The following is a 21,935-nucleotide window of genomic DNA, read 5'->3' as shown; positions in this document are numbered from 1 at the left end:
TCCAAGCATAGTCCGAGGCATCTGTGGTGAGAGTCTGGCTGGCAGGAGGTGGGCAGAAAGGCAGGCCTTTGTTTTGTGCACAGGCCGTTGCCCACCAAAGGAACTCTGTCTGCAGGCAGGAATCAGAGTAAGAATCAAGTCTAAATCCTGAGTGTGTTGACACCAAAGGTTTTGAGGTACCATTGTATTTTCCATATGCAGTCTGGCATATGGAATCATCAGAATACATGAAGCCATGAATCCCACGGCTGGCAGGAATTGCCTTGCAGAGAGCTGGGTCATGCTTGCCAAATTCTTGAAATAATTTGAAAGATCCATTTGTTTCTCTTGAGGGAGGGATACCATCTGGGCGGCTGTGTTCACTCGCTCCCAGAATACAATCTCCTTGGTGGGTACCAATTTTGACTTCTTTTTATTGACAGTGTAGCCCAAAGAGGTGAGACTGTTCTTTACACAGTCAAAATGCTTTAGAAGTTGCTCTGGAGAGTTTGTTTGAATAAGACAGTCGTCCAAGTAAGGGCAAATTTGAATGTTTCTTTGCCTGCAAAAAGCAATGACTGGAGACAGGCATTTTGTAAAAACTCTGGGAGCAGTAGATAAGCCAAAGGGCAGTGCAGAGAATTGGAAATGTCTGTTCCCTGCTCTGAAGCGAAGGAACTGCCTGTAGCTTTCCCTTAATGGGATATGCAGATAAGCTTCTTTGAGATCCAAAGTCGCCAGCATTGGCAGCAACTGCTGAAGAGTGAGCATTTTTAATTTGGGAATCACCAGAAAAGTGTTTAGAATGGATAAATCTAGAATAGGGCGCCAGCTGCCCCCTTTTTTGGGAACCAGGAAAAGTCTTGAGTAGAAACCCTGACCTATCTGTAGTGCAGGAACTGGCTCTACTGCTCCCATGTTTAGCAAAGAAGAAACTTGTTTTTCTGCTTCTGCCCTTTGAAGTGGGAGGATATCCTTGGTGGACCGGGAAGGTGTGAAAGGAAAACTTGTAGCCTTGGGATACTATTTGAGCACCCATATGTCATCTGTGATGGTATACCAGACATCTGCAAAAATGGCTAACCTTCTCCCTCAAAGGAAATCCCCTGGGCCCGCAGAGGCAGACAGGGGAAGGCCGGAGTCATAGGGAACGCTTGCTTTGGGAAGTTTGCTTAAAACTCCCCGATTTTGAAGAGGAAGCCTGCCAGTGCTTAGCCTTTTGAGGGGTGGAAGTCTGTCCCCTAGAAGACCTGTAACCCCTAGGCCTACTGCGACCCTGTTTACTAGTGTCAGGAAAAGTCCAATTCTTAGAAGGGTAATGCCTACTAAAATGAGGAGGCTGAACATGCAGAAAGTCCTTAACAGTTTGCATAGATCTGGCCTTATCCTCCAACTTTTTCAACACCTCTTCTGCTTTGCTACCAAAAAGATTGTCCTTGTGCAAAGGCACATCCAATAATTTAGATTTAACAGGTTCAGAAAGAGGCTGTTCCCTGAGCCAAGCATGTCTTCCAATAACAGAACCAGTAGCTCCATCCCTGCAAGAAGCCTTCAAAGTGTTGAAACCACAATGTAGAGAATGTTAAGTGACAAGAGTGGCAGAATTCAATAAATCTTGCATGTCCTTACTCTCCATCAGGGAAGAAACACCAGCAATTTTAGCCGTAATGGCTTCCAAAGTATGCTGCTGATACTTAAGCATTAGAAAAAAACAATTAACAGACCTAATAGCCAGGGTGGAAGAAGTATAAACATTTTTGCCCCATCTATCCAAGGCCCTAGATTTTAGCAACCGTGACTTTAACACCTTTAGGGCCCTGAGAAATAATCTCTGGATCAGCAGTAGGATTCTTGAAAATGAACTGATGAGAATCAGGAACTCTATAATACCTGTCAGGCTTTCTAGGAGCAGGAGGAACAGAATTAGGAGTCAAAGAATTCTCCATGAAAACATCAACAACAACTTCCAAACCAGAGGGATAGCCAAAGGCTTATGCTGTGACAAATCCAAGAATTCCCTAATCCGTTTCTTAGACTGAGGATAGTCCTGACCTTCCCATTTGAAATGCTTCCTAAGAGTATTCAGAGTATCTCCAAAAGAAAAATCTTCTGGAGGGGATGCAGAAGGGATGGAGTCTTCTACATCAGAATCCTCAAAACCAGAAAAAAGTTGACAGTTTCCCTCTTTATCAGCAGAGGTGCTGGAAACATCAGAGTCTGAGGCATCCAAAACTTCTGGGGAAAATTCCCTAGCCCTCTTAAAAGGAGGTGGCTAAGAGCCCCTAATAAGGGTCAAGAGATCACTAGCCATCTTAATCACCTGAGACTGAGGCATCTGGGGGCGGGCCGACGCCTGCTTTGGAGTAGATTTTCAGCAGGAAGGCCTGCTAGAAAAAGAGGGACTCAAGAGGCCTAGCTACCGCAATAGTCTGAACCAAGTCCGTCAGTCTGGATCTGGTCTTCGGGTGGAGAAAGGAGGCCTCCAAAGCCGGCGCCTGCTTATCGGCTCCAGATCCATCAGAGGCGGTGACTGGCGGAGGGTCAGAAGATGAAGTGGAAGCCTGCGGTATGGAGGACTCAGAAAAGGTCTCCGCAGATGCCTGCTGCTGAACATCCGTGGACTGCAGGGTCAGTGAAAGCACCTCACTGACTACCGCTGGGACAACCAACTTAACAGGGACATCGTCAGTTAATTTGACCCTAAGCCTGTCGCGGTCCTTATCCTTGTGCTTCTTAGGAACATCTGAAGTTGGGAGACCAGAAGACGCCATACCGACGAACTTAGGACAAACTCCGAAATGCTTGAACAAAATCCTAGCTCTACGGCAAATGGTAAACGGGTTGAAAGAGGCACAAAGAACGCAATTAGGGACGTTGTGCTCAAGGCCCAAACAAGTGATACAATAGGAGTGAAAATCCCAGTGTGAAATCTGTTTTCCACAGGCAAGACAGTTATTAACTTTCTCTAACATTCGTTAAAGCAAGAAAAGAGGGTCCTCAGTAGGGTACTATTCTGATGATGTCTTCAACTAAGCAGTTGTAATTCAAAAAGAAGGTATTCTTCTGACCGGCACTCATGCGAAAAGCTTCTGCTTCGGGCTCTGCGGCAAGAACGACTGAGGAAATGGTGTCGGCTGCTGCCTTCCTTTGTACTTGATGTCAGGCTTAAAATGAAGGCAACCGACATCATATACCAAGGACTTTGGTATTCTGGCCGACTGTGGGCTACCGGGAGCCAGATGACCCATTTTGCAAGGACTGCAACAGTGAAACACGAATATGTACAGTTACTACTCCCATAATTCCTCCACCTTAACCGGGAAGCTACTAGTCACTTCCTAACTACTAACTATGGTTAAACCTCACTCCTTCACAGCTGTTTCTCATATCCTGAAGAAAGTGATTGGTTTTTCATTTAATCAAGAGTTTACTGCTTCTGTTGTTCTTACACATTAAGTTTTAATAATTTTAATCACAATGTGCTTTCATTTATATAAGAAATTGGGTCTACTTCAGTAGACTGAACTTTCACTTACCCGACTGTTAAAACGGCAAAACGAAAAGGCCGACAGCACCAGAACACCAATGTCCCAGAACACTGACTTTCTACTCCAGGTAAGTAACCCCTCTCCCAACCTGAACAAGAAATGAAAACCAAAGCAAACTAAACCCACCCATGTGGGTGGCTTCACCCCTCCCCCAAACTAAATATACCATCTCCAAGATCACACTACCATGGGGGTAAGGGGCAAACTTCAAACATACCTCTCAACCTGGAAACATCAAAAATCTGGACAAGGCCCATGAAAAATAGGTACAAATCTGTACACTGATTATCATAAAATTTGCATACATAATTATGTAACCCCACTCCAATGGAATTGTAGGATACCAACTTTCAAATGCAAACTGAAGAACAACACCAGAGTCTAGCTGCAGCCATTCCAATGTCCCATTACCTGGTTATTTTGCCCCATTTACCAAAAACACTAACGTGCTTTACTTCTACAATGATTATTTGGATTTTATTTTTTCAGTTTACAGCCCAACACACAAACACCAATAGATATCTGTTAAACAAAGCAACACTGTCTCACAATGAAAACAGACTTGGCATTAAAACTTCTCTGCCCTTGAAACTCACATTCATTGAAACCCACACACCACATCCAAAGAAAATGCATCTGGCCAGTAGTGGACAAAGATTACCTTTGGGCTGTTTTCAATTAATTGGCTCCTTGCACACAAAACAAGAAACACACATGTGTTCTTTGATACACCTTCCTGACTTTATAAAATCATATTCCTTGTATAATACAGCACACTTGTTAGAGCGCAGTTTACATTTATTGTTTGAACATTTTTCCAGTAGGCTGTAGGCAATGAAACAAAATGCATGGACCAATAATGACAAAACTGCCCAATTCAGAACATTTCCAGCATAAAAGTCTACTTCCACACCCACACTATAAACAGAATGACAGTAGTGTAAGCCACAGGCATCTTGCACAGCTTCTCGCACTTATTTTCAATTTCAGTTTTTTTTTGGCAGGGGGACAAAAGGCCAAAAACCAGGAACACATTTTAAACATTGCTTGTATAATTTTGGAAAGTTGCTAGAATAAAATGTTGTGTTACCACCATGCATTTCACTGGCAAGTCTTGAACCTAGGACCCTGTGCACTACAGTCAGAGCAACATACCAATATGCCAAATCAGCAGTTTCCTGAAAAATAGGAAAACTGAAACTTAAATGGTCATCATTTAGTGAATTCAGTTCTCACTTCTCAGCATAGCTCTCAACCTCCTAGCAAAAGCCAATAAAGGGGGAATACAAATTCAGTTCTCACTTTTCACCATAGCTCTCAACTCTTACCACAAAAAAACCTGGACAAAACCAATAATGGGGAAATACAGCCCTAACATAGGGACAAATTTCAAACGCTGATCTTATAAACGTAGAAAATTGCTTGAATACAAGGTTTTGTGTTACCATTTATTTTCTGAAGACTATGAAGTCTGAAATTCAAATGCCTGTCATTATTTAATGAATTCAATCCTGCAGTGATTGGCCACAAAAATCCTGAAAACCACACATTTTATGAGGAACAGATCAAAAATGAAGCACAAATTTACAAGTGGTGGTGGCTAGGGACTTCAGGCTCCCAAGGTACAGGGTTTGAGCCTTGATACCTCTAGCCATCAGGTGTATTAAAATGGGGGCGCGCGCGCACACGCACACACTCATTTTGCATAAAACACATACCCCCACCCCCTTTTTGAACAGTACCTCACTTTTACATTTGCAATTTTTTTAATTCAGCATCTCATAGTGTAAAATAACAAGAACTATAGGATGCAGGAAATAGAAATCCATACCTGGTCCAAATCTATTCATTTCCTCTAAACATGGCACTCATATTAACAAGTGATTTTTATTATTGAACTTGTCTCACAATTAAAACAAATGGGGAGGCAAGGGGCTATTGCCTGGTCTGTCTACCACACTACACGATGCATTCCATCAACAAGCAAGGCAATTTAAATAAATAAATGAATACATAAAGTTAGATGGACTGTGTGCTGCAGCGGTCCTTTGTGGATCAGTTCAACACCAGTCAGATAAATAATTTGAACCACAGCATAGCTCTGGAAAACAGGTTGTGATACTGATATTTGTAAGTAAATAAAATATAGCACAGGAAATTAAAACGGACATCTTCTTTCATGAGTGCATCAGTACTCAATAAATGAACTACACAAAATATTGTGTTTGGTTCTTGCTTTCTTGAAGAAGTGTTGACAAATAAATATTATTCTGACTACAGTTATCAAGTCTGTCATTTTGCAGCACACTGACTAGATTCGAGCACAGGTATGAGGAGGAGGACTTGAGCAAATGTCCAGTATTCTAATGAAAAAGTAGGTTTCTATTTCCTAAGCTTTAACCTTTCTGCAAACACAGCGGAAAACGGAAGCTACCTAAAACGGCACTACATGCAGCATTAACAGCTAATAATCTACAAAAGTGAGAAAGCATTCTGGGGATAAAGTAAAAACAAACCCTCTGCAATCACTTATTCACACACTGGCCATCATCCAACACTCACTCATTCGCCATTACCTAGTTTATCTTATTCAGAGTGTCAAGCACACAGACACACACACCCCTACACACAGACACACACACACACACACACACACACACACACTCCAAACAGAAATACAGTAAATAAAACTTTCTGTTTCAGAAATACAGCCCCAAATATGCTTGCAAAGCATCGTGTTAGAAATACAATAAAACACTTACTTCAAGTCTGTGCACAGCCAGTGAATAGAATCCTTTCGCTTGCATTGCACAGCAGCTATAAAGCAGCCCCAAATACGCTTGCAAAGCATTTCAGAAATACAGCCCCAAATAAAGAGCCATCTAAATTCCTTTCTCCGTTCCTGCTCGCAAAGCCGGAAATAAAGCATTTGAATAGCCAGGCAAGCCGCAGACGGAAATACGAGCTCCTTGAGCTCAATTCTGACAGGCTGGTAGCCCTGACGGAGCTGACGTCATTGCGCACGTGATGATGTCAGCTCACAAAGCACAAAAAAAAAAAAAAAAAGAAAAAAAATTGGAAGTGAAAGGGTGCCACTCGGGAATCGTGGCACCCCATTATCTGGACCCCAAAACTCGGTAAAAACCGAGTAATTCAGTACGGTTGGGAGGTATGACTTCAACATAGTGGCTGAGTGGTTACTTACCTACAGTGGAAAGTCAGTGTTCCAGGACGTCGGTGTTATGGTGCTGTCGGCCTTTTCGTCTCAGCATTTTAACAGTTGGGTAAGTGAAAGTTAAAGTTTCAGAAGGGGACCCAAGCAATTATATAGCAATTTAACACTTCATTTCAGATGCAATGCACTGCTAGACAGTGGAGCAACATTAGACTACCTCAAGCCTGCAGCAAGAAAGTACAGTTGTGTACACTTACCATAAATGTAGATGTTCGAGTGTATTCACTGTTGCAGTCATTACATTTGGGTAATCTGCTGGCAGGTTGCCCTCAGTCGGCCTGATTAACAAAGTCTTGGGTCCCAAGGCCAGTTGCTGTCCCTTCTTCCATGACGTCAGGTCGTCAGGGGTATAAAACATGCAGCCAACGCCATTACATCAGTTTATCTTGCCCCAGATGTCAGGTGCCCCCCAAATGGGGAGCAAATAAAATTAAAAACACAAAAAATATACATCCAATTCCAAAAGCAAATACACCAAAAGGGCTTTTAGGCATAGTGAAAGAAAGTAGAGGTATAGCCAAAGAAAAATAGGGGGCTGGAGGGAGGGTAACCAGGACTGCAACAGTGAATACACTCGAACATCTACATTTATGGTAAGTGTACACAACTGTACTATGTTCTTCGTGTTTTACTGTTGCAGTTATTACATTTGGGTAGATTCCCAAAGCTATGGTTGGGTGGAGGGAATTATACAGCATTAGGACCAGCTATACAGCCCTGAAGGACAGCAGTGGCAAAGCCAGCTCTGGATTTAGAGAAAAGTGGTAAATGGTAATGTTTGGTGAATGTATGAACTGAACTCCAGGTAGCAGCTTCTAGAATGTCCCTGGTAGGAACACCTCTGAGAAAGGCTGTAGAAGTAGATGCAGCCCTGGTGGAATGGGATCTAATCCCCTGGGGGATAGTTTTTCCATGGTGCATATAGCAAAAATGAATACAATGGCTTATCCACTTGGAAATAGTTTGCTCTGAAATAGCCTTTCCCTCTGCCCCTGCAGCAAATGCCACCAGCAGTTCAGATTTTCTTTGAGATTTTGTCCTGTTTAAGTAAAATCTAAGTTGTCTGTCCACATCCAATGAATGCAGAATCCGCTCCCCCTTGTTCTGTGGATTGGGAAAGAAAGTTGGCAAATGTATGGTCTGATTAAGAGCCACACTGGTTACCACCTTAGGCATGAAGGATGGATTGGTCCTGAGAGATATCCTGTCCGCATGAAAAATGATGAAAGGCTCCACTGACATAAGAGCCTGTAATTCGGAAATCCTTCTAGCTGAAGTGACTGTTAAAAGGAAAGCAGTTTTCCAGGAGAGAAATTTTAAGTCTGCAGTAGCAGCTGGCTCGAAAGGAGGGAGAGTGAGCTTTTCCAATACAAAATTGTGGTCCCAGGTAGGGGTTGGAGCTCTCCTGGGCGGTCTTAAGTGTTTAGCCCCTCTGAGATACTGCTTTAGCAGAGGATGACAGTAAAGGGGAGGTTCTTAGCTGTAATGAGCTGAAATGGCTGAGGCATGGATTTTTATGGAAGAAAAGGACAGGCCCTTGTGAAGCATCTCAGTTAAGTATTGTAAAATCTGAGGAATGTTGGGCACTGCTGTGCTTATCCCTTGAGATTGATTCCAGGCACAGAATCTTTTCCATTTATCAGCATAAGATTTTCTAGTACTAGGCCTTCTCGTCTCCAAAATGACATCCATCACCGGTTTGCTGAGGGATGCTAAGGGTGAATTTAGGTGATTAGCCACGCTGCAAGATTCAAAGTTTGGAGCTGAGTGTGCAGAATTTGGTTGTTCTGCTCAGACAGTAAGTAAGGTGTCTGAGGCAGGTGCCACGTTGGAAGGTGTGACACACTGCGCAGGAGTGGGTACCAGTGTTGGCGAGGCCAGTCTGGAGCAATAAAAATCATTTTTGGTTTGTCCTGTTTGACTTTATTTAGAACTCTGGATTGCAGAGGCAGAGGGGGAAAGGCATAGACTGATAGGTTTTTCCAGCTGAAGGATAGAGCGTCCACTTTCCAGGCTTTTTTGTGATGAGTTTTTGTGCAAAATTTGTCCAACTGATAGTTCTGGGGTGAGGCAAAAAAATCTATGGCTGGGCTCCCCCATTTCCGTGTCAACATGTTGAAAATCCATGGTTCCATTTTCCATTTGTGTGGGTCCATGAGATTTCTGCTTAGTTCGTCTGTCAGAGTATTCAGCTTTCCTGGCAGGAACTGAGGTTGTAGTTGTACCTGACAGGTCAAGGCCGTGTTCCACAATGCCATGGCTAGTCTGCAAAGGGAGAAGAAGTGTGTACCCCCCTGCTTGTTTATGTGCCACATAACCGTGGTGTTGTCTGTCTTTATCATTAATTGTCCTGGATGAAGGTAGTCCTTGAAGGCTGTCAGAGCATTCTGTACAGCTTGCATTTCTTTTTGATTGATATGAAGGTGCATTTGATTTGGGCTCCATTTGCCCTGAATGCACTTCCCTGCCAGATGTGCCGTCCAAGCATAGTCTGATGCATCTGTAGTTAGGGTTTGGGCGGCAGGGGGTGGTGTGAATGGCAGCCCCTTGTTTTGGTGGCAGGCCTCTGCCCACCAAAGGAACTCTAGTTGCAGGCAAGGTATGATAGGAATCATTGTTTCAAGGCTGTGACAATGCTGACTCCATAGACTTTTTAAGTACCACTGAAGTTTCCTCATACAAGTCTTGCATATGGAATTAGAAGAATGCAGGAGGCCATGAACCCCAAGACTTGCAGTATTTGCCTTGCAGAAAGCAGGGTTTTTGTGGCCACCTGTTTGAAGTCAGTCACCAAATGAATTTACTTCGCTGGCGTAAGGAAAGCCATCTGGGCAGTTGTAGTCAAGCTTGCACCCAGGAATGTAATTTTTTGAGAGGGTACCAGTTGTGATTTATTTTCGTTTATAGTGTACCCTAGACAAGTTAGAACCCTTTTTAGAAATGCCAGATGGTTTAGAAGAGTGTCCTTGTTTTCTGCCTGAATTAGACAATCGTCCAGGTAAGGATATATTTGAATACTTCTTTGCCTGCAAAATGTAACTACTGGAGCCAGGCACTTTGTAAAGACCCTGGGCGCAGTAGATAAGCCAAAGGGCAGTGCAGAGAACTGGTAATGCAAGTAGCCTGCTTTGAAGCGGAGGTATCTTCTGCAAGATTCCCTGCCTGGGATATGCAGGTAAGCCTCTTTTAAATCTAGAGTTGCCAACCAGGCATCTTTGCCTAGCATAGGGAGTAACTGTTGAAGTGGAATAACCGTCGCTGTGCACCATTCAATGGGCACAAAGCCTGAGGTGAGGCTATGACAGAACATAGCACTTAGGTGGGGTGCCAGTTCATTCTGTAGGTCATATAGAAGGCAGCCTGGGATGTTGTCAGGTCCCATGGATGCTGTGTTCTTGGCTTTGGAGAGTGAAGTTTTTGCCTGTGCAGCCGTGATTACAGGAAATATGCATTCTTCCGTTATATAGATGGGCCAACTTTAGGGAGTGAGAGGGGGGTAAAGTTAGCACTGAACCTATCTGCCAGGATGTTGGCAATATCAGTTGGTTCTGTATATTTAGTGCCATTGTGCTGTAACTCAGAGCAGATCTGAGTGTTGCCGTTGAGATTCTTGACATAGCTATAGAATGCTTTGTGGTTGTCTTTACGATCAGTGGCAAATTTGTTTTCATAACTAGCTTTGCAGGATTTTATGAGGGATCTCAGCTTCTTACTGAGGCTGACCAGGGAATTCCTCCAATCATGGGATTTTACTCTTTTCTGCAACAGTTTCTTTCTTCTGTTGTAGAGCTTGTTTATGGCAGAAGACCACCAGATTGGCTTCCTTTTTTTGAAGGATAGCAACTTGGTTCTGTTAGGGATAGCATGATCCATGCACTCATGTAAGTGCTTATAAAGTGCATTTGTGCAGGATTCAGCAGTCGTACCTCTACTATCCATCTGCATGGGTGTCGTGAAGTTTGTCACTTCTGTCTTCAGCGTGAAGTTGGCTTTGGTGAAATTTTTTACGGTTGTTTCCCTAATGGGGGGTGGGGGCAGGATGTGGATGTCTAGGGTGATTAGCTTGTGGTCGGATCTGACCAATGAGGAATTGACCTCTGGTGTTGAACACCGGTCGCCCATGTTGGTGATGACCAGATCTAGGATATTGCTGCCCCTGGTGGGGGTGTAGATAAGTTGATCCAAGGCATTGGAATTTATGAATTCCAGAAAACGTTGAGCAAAAAAGTTGGTACATGAGTAGTTTCCCAGTTAATGGTGGGATAGTTGAAATCACCCATTATTAGGGTGCTGGGTTGTACCCTAATATTTTCCAGTGTATCAAGAAAAGAGGAGTGGGAATCCTGGGGCATGGTGGGGGGGGGGGGTCTGTTGCAAACTACAATCTGGACTGCGGTCTTGCCCAGAGTTAGCTGAACTTGGATAATCTCGGATGCATTATGCTGAGCGAGCAACTAGCTTGGAGGTGTGGATATCCTTAATGAATATGGACACGCCAATGCCTTTAGTGTTTCGGTCCGGATTATGTGGCCGAAAGGTGTGGTATGAATTATAGCCTGGTAATGCAGGGGTGCTCTCTGGAGCTTTGAACTAGGTCTCTGTCACTGCAGGAGTGCCTCGAGTGAGTGCATTTTGACGTTTAGACTTGTAGCAATGAGTAGCATTACCTTCAGATTTTGCATGCTTGTACCTGTTATGGTGGTGAATTTGCCATTTGAACCTTGCCTAAAAAAGGTACTATAGAGGTGGCAAGAGCCTTTGCCAGTATCGGGAATCCCAAGGGCAACAGGTGCAGGCCATCTCTGGCAAAGCATCGTGGTCTGTCGATCATGTCACCCCAGGCAGACAGATACTGGATTCCCTTAGAATGACACCAGAAACTTAGCCAATTGTTGAAGTCAATCATTTTGTCCTTGTACTGTGGTATCATTCTGGGTGATGGTAGGATGCTACTCAGGGCTAACGCCATACTAGCCTGGGCTACAAAATCGGAGAGCTCCTCCCTGTCTTTTTTCACATAATCCAGGGAGGTACGTCTCAGGTCATTCACACCAACATGGACAATGACAGAGTCATATTTGTACTTGTTGTGGAATGACCTGAGTGCGTGCATTATGTGGCAGATCTAGGCAACTGACAGTAACTTTCTCCTTGTTTAGCCTGGTGAGTGGAACATCAGTGTGCCTGACTATAGAGTCAGCTATGACTAGAGTGTTGGGTATGTCATGCCTTGTGGGCTGTAGTTGAGTGGCACATTGAGTTTGTGGGCTATGCGCCATTTGGGTTGTGTTGGGGGGTGGAGGTTGCTTGCATTTCTGCTTTGGAGGTCTCGGTTGTTTGGGAAGAATTTTATTGCGAGCCTCCGCAAATGTAGGCATGTGTTTTGTGTTTCTATGTGTGTGTTTTGGTGGTGTAGGTTTTGAGGGACTATGTGATGAGTGTGGTGTGGTGCAAGTGTTTACCTTCTCCTCTTGACTGCCTAGTCCAGTCTTCGGTGAAGAGAGCTTTGCTTCCAGTTTGGCTATATAAGTGCATCTCTCACAGGTTGTAGTGTTGGGTGGTATGAGGAGAGGGTTGTCTGTGTACATGAGGTAATTGCTGCATTGCCCCAAGATGCCCAGATTCATCAGGTAAACAGGAGAAAACACCAGGAGCTGACCTTTAGACATGCCTGGATAGGTGCTTAGACATGCCTGGATAGGTGTTTATTTATTAAGTACTAAAAACTGTTTTCCTCTAGACAAGTGAGTAAAGTTGAGTGCTGTAGTAATTTGTAGCTTATTTAGTGCTTACAACGAGTTCTAAACAAGTGCTGAGCTCAAAGAAACAGATTTGAGTGCTAAAACTAAAAGATGGCTAGTTGCAAGGGAAAATTTGAATAGCAGACTTTATGGCACCAAGAATAGTTTAACCCTAGTTAAGTGGGGGGGGGGGGGGGCTCAGCAGCTTACAAACAGTCCTGGATACAACAAACCTGTATCTGGACTAGGCTTGTTACAGGAAAGGTGGGAAACAAGCTTAGAATTTTTTTTTCAGTAAAGTGGAAATCGAGAAAGCTGGAACAGAAGATAATTCAAGGTTAAGAATCTGAGTGGGTTGGCCTTCACAAATGTTCTCTATTAGATTGAATGAACTAATGACACTAGACTGGGCGGAGTGTCACAGATCAAATACAGTATGGGCAGGCAACTGCAAAGCCACCAAGTATAAGAACACCACAACAATAGGGAGCGGGTTGGGAAACTATTACAGCTACTAGCTGTAGCCACTAAGTTTTAAACAGATCAAGGAGCAAGCAGACTGTAGAGAATGCTTTTACTGCAGACTAGACTAGAAAAGAGAAACCTCAAAAAATCAAAAATGTACAGAAAAGCACGGATAGAGCACTCACAAACAGAAAATACAACTCTCACTATGAAAAAGCAGTTTACAGTTACGTAATTCAGTAAACATGCAATTATGAAACAGTATCTAGCAATGAAAAATACAGTTAAAACAGTATAAAATGCAGTGAAACAGTAAAAAAAAAAGCATTATAACCGTGCAAAATGTAGTAGGTTAACCGTATAGCACAATTATAAGCGTTACAGAAGTGCAATTCAATGAAGTAAGTGCAAGAAATAACTTATCCTGCTCTTGGAATCTTAAGAAATTTCTTCTTAGTAATAACACAGCTGTGCTATGCAGAGAAATTATTACTAGCAGAAATTAACACACTAGACTCAAACAGAATACATCACACATATTACATGTACAATATTTACTAGGTGTCAGGAAAGCTGAACAAAGGGAAGATGATGAGAGAATCTGCTGCTGAACAAACACATTTATGATAAAGAAATGAAGTTAAGTGACTGCAAGTACAGGACATAAAAATAACAATTGACATAAAAACATTAAAAACTGTTAAACCTTGTCTATGGCTATCCAAAAAACTAACTTTAAAATTCTCTACCTCCATTAAGGTTCGAATTTTTGCTTCATATTCCTCTCCTTTGTGGTTTGCAACTTCTGGTTCATGTACTGATACATCAATGCTATCTTCCTAGAACACAAAACAAAACTTCATGAAGTATGTACAGCTGCACAATGAATAAATACATATTTTGCAATGTTAATTATACTAAATGCAGCAAACAATATGAAAGTAACTGTCCCAGAATAAAGGTTTCTGCTAAACTGCTACAGAGCATCAATAAAATACAGAGTTGATGTCCTCCCAAGGTGACAGATTCTTGAAGCAGCCTTTCACTGCAAGTGATGACCATGAAGGCATGCATCAGTATGTGCTAGGATGTTGTTAATAAATTCTAGCTGCAATCTATCTGAAACAATCCATGTCCTGTTATGTCATATTAGTGCTGGTAAAACTGCTTGCTGTTGGTCAAAATATACATTATACTGGGTCTGATACTGGTCAATTTTGAACAGTTTCCTACCCTGGTAAACAAAAATGAAAATAAATAAATGAAGTAAGTAAGCAAGCACGCAAGTCAGTCAGTCAGTCAGACTCACTGGGGTGACTGATGGTATTTATCTGTCAAGACAGAGAACTTCTTCCACCTGGCAAAATAAGTTTGCCAAAGGAATGTCTTTCTACTGACTGCAATTACTTATGACACACCAGCTAGAAGACTTTGCAGCACTGACAGATCTAGACCCAAAGCCATACCCTGAGTGGAGGTGTCTGACACACAGAGTGGGAAGGGAACTTTTCTAACTTGTAATGGGAAGGCCCTGAGACACTATTACCACACTTTCCTTGCCTACCACAGGCTAGCAGCCTTGGTTTTTCTTTTCCATATTTTCTGGTTAGGTGTACAATTGGATGGAACAGTAGTAAGGTGTACAGGGATCTCGCCTGTTGTGTGTGTGTGTGTGTGTGTGTGTGTGAGAGAGAGAGTGAGACAGAGAGAGGGAGAGGGAGAGAGAAAGAGAGAGGGAATCGTGTGTATACCATTAACATTTCCCAATATCCCCTGAGCCCTTCTCTGTACTTAGAAACGGTGCTGACTGTAAAACTTTGCACCAAAGAAGGTAACCCTCCAAGACGGAATCAGAAACGCCTTTTTCCAATTTAAGGAGACCTCCTCCCAGTAAATACAACCATGGAGGTTCTTATTCTAGCAATGCTACCATGGCATCTCTCAGAAGGCTACCTGAGCTAGTTGCTGAGGAAAGGGAACATAAAGAGGTCCTTCTCTGCAAGACACTCACCACAATTACTAGCATCCTAGTAAACGGTCTGTATGCATATGAGAGACAAATGGCAATATCCTGTACTGAATATAGTGTTCACCCAGAATGAAGTGAATAATCTTCTGTGAAGACCCCAAATACAGATGTAATAGATGTTTTTTGAGCCCACCACATTCGGCCACATAATCCAAGTGTCTGACAGCAGCAAGGTCATGACACCATGAACAGTCATAATCTAGAACATTATGAATTGGATGCGCTCACTGAAGTCACAGATGATCAGGAATGACTAGAAGTCTCCTAACCATTAAAAACACAGGTAAGAGTAGACTATTTAGCTTTAGTCCAAATGAGGGACGATCTCTGTGGCTCCTTTTAAGAGTATAGTCATGGGCTGTCCCAAGTGCTTTGTGGTCTCTAAGTGGAGACCTTTCTATGCCAGGACCTAAAAGCTTTAAGATACTGATGCCTGTGACTATATTTAAGACCTACTGGCCCTTTGTGATAGTCCTCCATGCGGAGTCAAACTCGAAGAAATCTGATTTGAATTTGCCGAGTCGGTAGGATTGCCACCTGAAAGTAGACATGACAATGACAGCTGGGAAAGGCAAGACTGTCCAATATTCAGTCTGTGAGGGTCCATTTCCTTCTCAGGGTTTGGTCTGGAAAAAGACAAGAGGACCCAAAGGAAGGTGTGTCAAACAGACCCTCAAATGTACTGAGCGTGTTCTTTCTCTTCTGAAAGTTTTCAGTGAGACAAGGCATCTAGCCTGCCTTAGTTATTCATTGATAGGAGAAAGCCTGAGCCTCAGTACCCTGTGATAATGTATGTTTGAGGTATGCCTCTCTAGCCAGAAGACATCTAAGATAGCTTGATGTTTTGAGGTTTGCTGCACTAGCCTTTAAAACAGCCAAAATGGGGTCTATATTAGTTTGCCAAAAGTTATTTTCAGTGAGCACCTCTTCGTCGACACATATTCAGTGAAAATCACTTCCCGATTCGCTGAATTTTCCAAGGGCAATGAAACAATTGCCCAATAATACAACAGAACAACTAACTAAATCAAACCCCAACTATACATACCAACCCCCGAGATCACACTATAGTGGGGAAAAGGGCAAAGTTGTACAATTGGCTAACTACTTCATTGCCCTTGGAAAATTCAGTGAATCGCAGAAGTGATTTTCATGAAATATGTGTTGAAGAAATAAGTATTTGGATACTGGTATGGCTGGGGGTCTGGGGCATCCAGTTGATTACACTGCTTAGGACCTCACAATCACAATTTTATGGGCACACACACACACACACACACACACACACACACACACACACACACACACACACACACACACACACACACACACACACACACACACACACACATACACACACACACACACACACACACACACACACACACTGTACATCTTCTTTAGTTTGTTTCAAGTGTAAGGTTACTGCTCTGGTGAAATATGTTCATGAGTTATCACCTGAATGGTGGATATAAGTCAACTGGGTGTTCCAAAATTATTTCATGATGTGGGATTTAAATTTTATTTTTTAACTGAGCAAGTGAGCTGATCCATAGACCCTTCACAACTACAACATGGACTATGAGTCAAGGATAAGTACACTAAACACCGAAAGTGTGATAAGAGACTTAGGGACACAGGTGGACAGTGGTCTCACCTTCAATAACCACATCGCCACAACAGTCAGGAAATCCTTCTATGTGGCACACCTCATCACTAAGGGCTTTTCATCCAGAAAAAAGGAGGTAATTGTCCCACTGTACTCATCCCTCATTAGACCCATTATAGAATACAACACGCCCCATTTGGTATGTACCTCTCAAGACATCTGCAACAACTAGAAAGGCCACAGAAATACCTCACTAAAAGAATCACAGGCCTAAAGCAGATGCCCTACGCTGACCACCTTAAAAAACTCCAGCTATACTCTGTCGCATATTGTCTACTCTGAGGCGATCTCTGCTTAACATACAAGGCCATGTCAAACCCAGAGCTGTTGGACATGCTACACTTAAAGAAATCCCAATCCCTCAGAGCCACATGCTCCAGGGATCTAAATCTTGTCATCACAATAAACAAAACGTGCTGGAGGGATAGGTTCCTGACCCAGAGACTCCCCAGACTCTGGAATAGACTGCCCATACATATCAAGCAGAGTGCCTCTTTGGCCCTCTTCAAAAGGAACCTTGATGATTGGATGGGAGAAAGGAAATTCACCCCGGGGATCATGTCAGTCACCCTGCTAGACAGGGGTCCAGGGAAGTAAATAGTGTGGGAAGAAATAGCCAGGGAATTGTTATGGCTAGGCTTGTATAGGCCCTAGGGCCAATAGCCTAGTACCAGCCTATGAACCTATGAACCTAAGAAGAGGCGTTTACTGAAAATAACTTTCGGCAAACTAATAAAGACCCCTCCCAAATGACATAGATCCGGGAGGCAACCTACTGTGGACATCATGGGAAGGATCTTCATTAGCTCCTTCTTGTGCTCAGACTCAGGGATGAATTAAAGTTGTATAGTTCTTAAAACATCACTGAGGAATGGAATTTGTACAGATAAGACAGGACAGTTGAGAGATGCAATAGTGGAGAACACACCCTTGCTCACAATGCCCAACAAGTCACACTCCTTATCATATGGTAAAGTGGGAAGGTGCTACTGTCATGGGGCAGCCAGCACTAAGATGACAGGTAGAATTTCACACCAATCATGTCAGAGCTAGTAGATGGTATTAGCCTTCTTGGGAGCAGAGGAAGCAATTAGGCTGAAATATGGCATTTTTAGTAGATACATTATTGGGTGCAATGGCCCAGTGTTCTTCCTCTTCCTTTGCAAGACAGTTAATAAGCTGTTTCTGTTGCAAAGAATGGGGCAATAGACCCTGTGATGCCCCTGCACTGGCCCAGTAATCAAGGAGCCTCAATCCTCACCACTAGCACCAGTGAGGGACTTACGCATTAGGAGAATGACAAGTACACACACAGTAAAGTACAATTTCACTTAAGAGCACACAGAGATCACAGTCAGTATGGGGCTGGTTTCTCCCTCTTTCCCCAGATCCCAATAAGACTCCCCACTGGCACAGCTATAGGGTTAAGATCTCAGCTGAGTGGCCAATCTAAGACCTCCAGCACCCTGTCTGTCTAACCAGTGCTTCGTGTCCCTAAGTAGCTGACACACACTCTCACACTTTGAGATTTGATTGAAATATAAACACACACACACCTGGGAAAGGCTGGCACAGGTTTACTAGCTATGTCCCCTTCTGCCCAGACTATAAAGGTAGCACCAGCTGCCACCAGCCACCCTTACTTATCAGCTACTATAAGGCCCTTACCAAAGGGTGTCCAATCTTACTGTGTAATGTTACTATTATCCAAATGGTAAGTGTGTCCAAGACTAAGGCTATTGGAGTGGCCTATACACAATGTCACCAAACACATATGCAAGTACTCTAAGAGCTTAAATATCTCTTAAAAAACCCAGCCACAATTAAAAGGTTTAAATATATTTAATAATAAATACTAAAAGAACAAAAGACAATACTCAATCAACACAGTCACTACAGAACTCGGTATCACAGGACATATTTTAAAACAACACTGCAGGACAATCTCAAACAAATACAAAAAAAATCTAAACTAATCTTACTATATTCCTATGTTTCTCTAAAAGAGATACTATGCCTAAATCTTATTTACAGAGCAATACGCAGGCAGAATTGCTGAGTAAATGTTTCTAGGTCCAAGACAATATACAAAATGACAGTCTTTCTCTCTCTCTCTCAGAGATCTTACATCAATATTACATTATACTGCTGGGTTAGCCTGTATTATATCACTTTTTGTCACCTGCCTTCAGTTCCCATGCTAACCAGATACTAACATCTCTGTGTTACAAATACTTATCTCTCAGATGTGCAGCTGCTAGGAGGTCACAGAGCAATAAAACACTTTGCATTTTAAACCTAGTAATTATTTCTGTTTCAAAACAATAGAAAGAAATTTCTAGCTATAGGCATTGTGTCTGCTTACTGGGAGATAACGCCATCATAAAATACATTACTTCCAACTTATTTTCTTAAGGGTTTGCAAGTTAACTCTGTATGTTCCAACTTCTACTATTAACACATACATTTGCATAGGTATATAGTTTATATACATTTCTGTTCTTTTCCAGTAGGGTACACAGTGGTTACATTCTTGAAGCTCAGTACATAACATACAGTTCTCTTACATTTACATATGAATCATATTACTATTCACAAACGACATATGATTATTTACAAAATTCCAGACAGCTGGACTGGCAGTATTTCCCTAGTGTCACAGACCCATCCATGGTAGATTACATGAGCTTGTGGCATTCTCCATAGAAAAGGTCATCCACTGGGAAACTACAGAGGGGAGACATCTTGTTCTTGTCGTCTCAGAGATAAAGGCCTCTGGGTCCACACAATCCAACTCCTAGACACAGAGGTGACAGAAAATCTCTGCCCACATCAATTCATCTTGAATAGGCTTGCACAGAGCCCACATGAATGAGGGTCCACTGTGTCCAACTCCTAGGACACAGAGGTGAGGGAAAACCTCTGCTCACATCAGTCCATCTTGGGTAGGTTTGCAGAGTCCACATGAGTGGAGGTCAAGCATAAGACAGGCAAGAGAAGGACAAAGGTACATCGGTACATGTTACTTGTGGTCCTGTGACGGGAGGGGGCTGCACTTAGCCTGGCAATAAATGGTAGTTATGTACTTACCATAATGCTGATCTTTTCATTCATGGCTATCTGGCACGACTGATGGGTCACTAAGCTGCTTGTTGGATCTACACCAGCAAAATTAGTGTTCCAGTCCCCTTAAGAATTATTTTCCCACAATGCCCTTGTGCATGGCTATACCTCAGAATGAGTTTGGTGCCAACTAGTGAAGAAGGTAAATTTAAGGGAGTCAATAACTGTAGGATCTGAAGAACATTCCTATTTAAAAGTGGCAATTTAGAAAGGGGGTGGGGGTGTGTTTTTGTGTAGGATGGACATGAATTTAAGGATCTAGAGTGATGAAAGTACATAACTACTGTATACTAGTCATTTCATCCATCCAATCAGAATGATGGGTCAGAATCCCCAGCTACAGGACACTATGGCTGAATCATGACATAACATGTCTTAGGACAGTGGCTCCCAAAGAAGCCCTAGACCTTGAGATAATATCTAACAGATAATGTTTAATAAAGGATGCAATGTAGATCATGCTGCTGCACAAATCTATTCAAATGAAGAATTATTAAAGAAGACTGCTGAAGCAGCAACAGATCTGGTGGAATAAGCCTTGGGTTTGCATAGTAACGGGTGATTGTGAACCGAGTAAACATAAGAAATACAACAGACACGCTTGACCCAAATGTGCTAATTGCACATCCAGGGTATGCATTATTATATTCATCCTTATTTAAATGATTTGGAAAAAAGACTGGCAAGTGAATCGGCTGGTTTATGTTAACACTGGAAGCCATTCTGCAAAGAAAAGAGGGGGTAGTTTGGATGGTTACTCTGTCCTTATAAAAACTAAATAAGGAACTAGAGAAGACAAGGCTTGTAACCAGGATACTCTTCTGGCAGAAGTGATAGCTACCACGAAAAGTTTTTCAAAAGAGAAACTTCAAAGGTGCTGAAGATCCTGGCTCAGACTGTAACTTGGTTAATGATTCTAGTATGAAAATGAAATCACATGGAGACACTGGTTCTCGGACTAGGGGGCAAATCAGGAAAACTACCTTGAAAAAGAGATCGTAGAGCTTACGAGAAACCAAGGAATGGGCATTGCAACCGTCATGAAAACTTGAAATGGCTGCTAACTTTAACTGAAGAAAAGCTGGAACCTGAGTCAAACATGTTAGCTAGGAAGTGTAATACAACTGGAACAGGAAAAGGAAAAGGGTCAATATCCTCTGTTAATGCCCAGATCATGAAAGGTTTCCACTTACCACAGTAAAGCTTATGAGTGGATTCCTTCAGAGATGCAGACAGAATCCTAATTATATCGCTGGATAAAGCTGGATTATAGGAAGTAGAGAATCCAAGCAGTTAGTCTGTGGCTGTGAAGATTCAGGTGAGGCTTACTGAAAGGGCAAGACAGTAGATCCTGTCTTGGAGCCATGATCCAGGGAGTTTCCCTGATGTGAGGCCTTAGAAGGGGAAACCAAACTTGCTAGGGGAAATGAGGATATGACTTGTCCTTGGACTGAACAAATCAGACCCACTATGGATGCTAAAATATTCCACTATGCAGTATAACAGAAGAGATAGGATAGAACAAACACCATCAGTAAATGTTAAGAATGGTCATTTATTACAAGTTGAGTGCTTTTGTCCAAAAGGGCTTCATCAGAACAATTCAATGATAAAACAAACTGCCCAAATACCAGCCAATCAAAAAGCAAATAAAATGAACCTTATTAATAATTAAATAGATAAAGACCCTAATTCGTATATACATAATTTAAAATATACATACATGGTTCTTAAACGTTTTAAATAATTATTATTAAATGGGTCATTCCATTTGTTTTTTGATTGGCTGGGATTTAACATGTGATCTATTTAAAGGCATTTGTCTTACGATTGAATTGCACTGATGAAGTACTTTTCAACGAATGTGCTCAACTAATAATAAATAGTGATTCTTGCATGGGTCTATATTAGATAATCCAACTTTCAAAAGTTCAACTGTCATATGGTCGACACCATATGATCAAACTTTTAAAAGTTTGAATAATAAAATAAATAAATTACACAAATAACCTAACTAAACTTTTAAGCAGAGGGGCAAGCTCCCCTGCACCTCTCACATGGTGGGCTGCACCCCCCCCCCCCAACGCCCGGTCTTTAAATACACCAACTCCGGGATCGCACTACAGTGCAGAAAAGGGAAATCTTC

General features: G+C 42.4%; 1 protein-coding gene across 2 annotated transcripts in view; it reads right to left on the bottom strand.

Annotated features, from left to right (window-relative positions):
- SLU7 (SLU7 homolog, splicing factor) overlaps positions 1–21,935 on the bottom strand; it is a 906,055-nt gene that overhangs the window by 234,545 nt on the left and 649,575 nt on the right. For both annotated transcript variants that reach the window (XM_044084498.1, XM_044084499.1), the window contains exon 14: positions 13,718–13,807. In XM_044084498.1, the coding sequence (XP_043940433.1) occupies positions 13,718–13,807 (90 nt within the window). The remainder of the gene's footprint in view (positions 1–13,717; positions 13,808–21,935) is intronic.

The sequence above is a fragment of the Protopterus annectens genome, chromosome 9.part0 (genome assembly GCF_019279795.1).
Source record: "Protopterus annectens isolate FY-2018-M chromosome 9.part0, PAN1.0, whole genome shotgun sequence".
NCBI classification, from domain to species: Eukaryota; Metazoa; Chordata; order Ceratodontiformes; family Protopteridae; genus Protopterus; species Protopterus annectens.
This window is presented reverse-complemented; position numbering and strand designations above follow the sequence as displayed.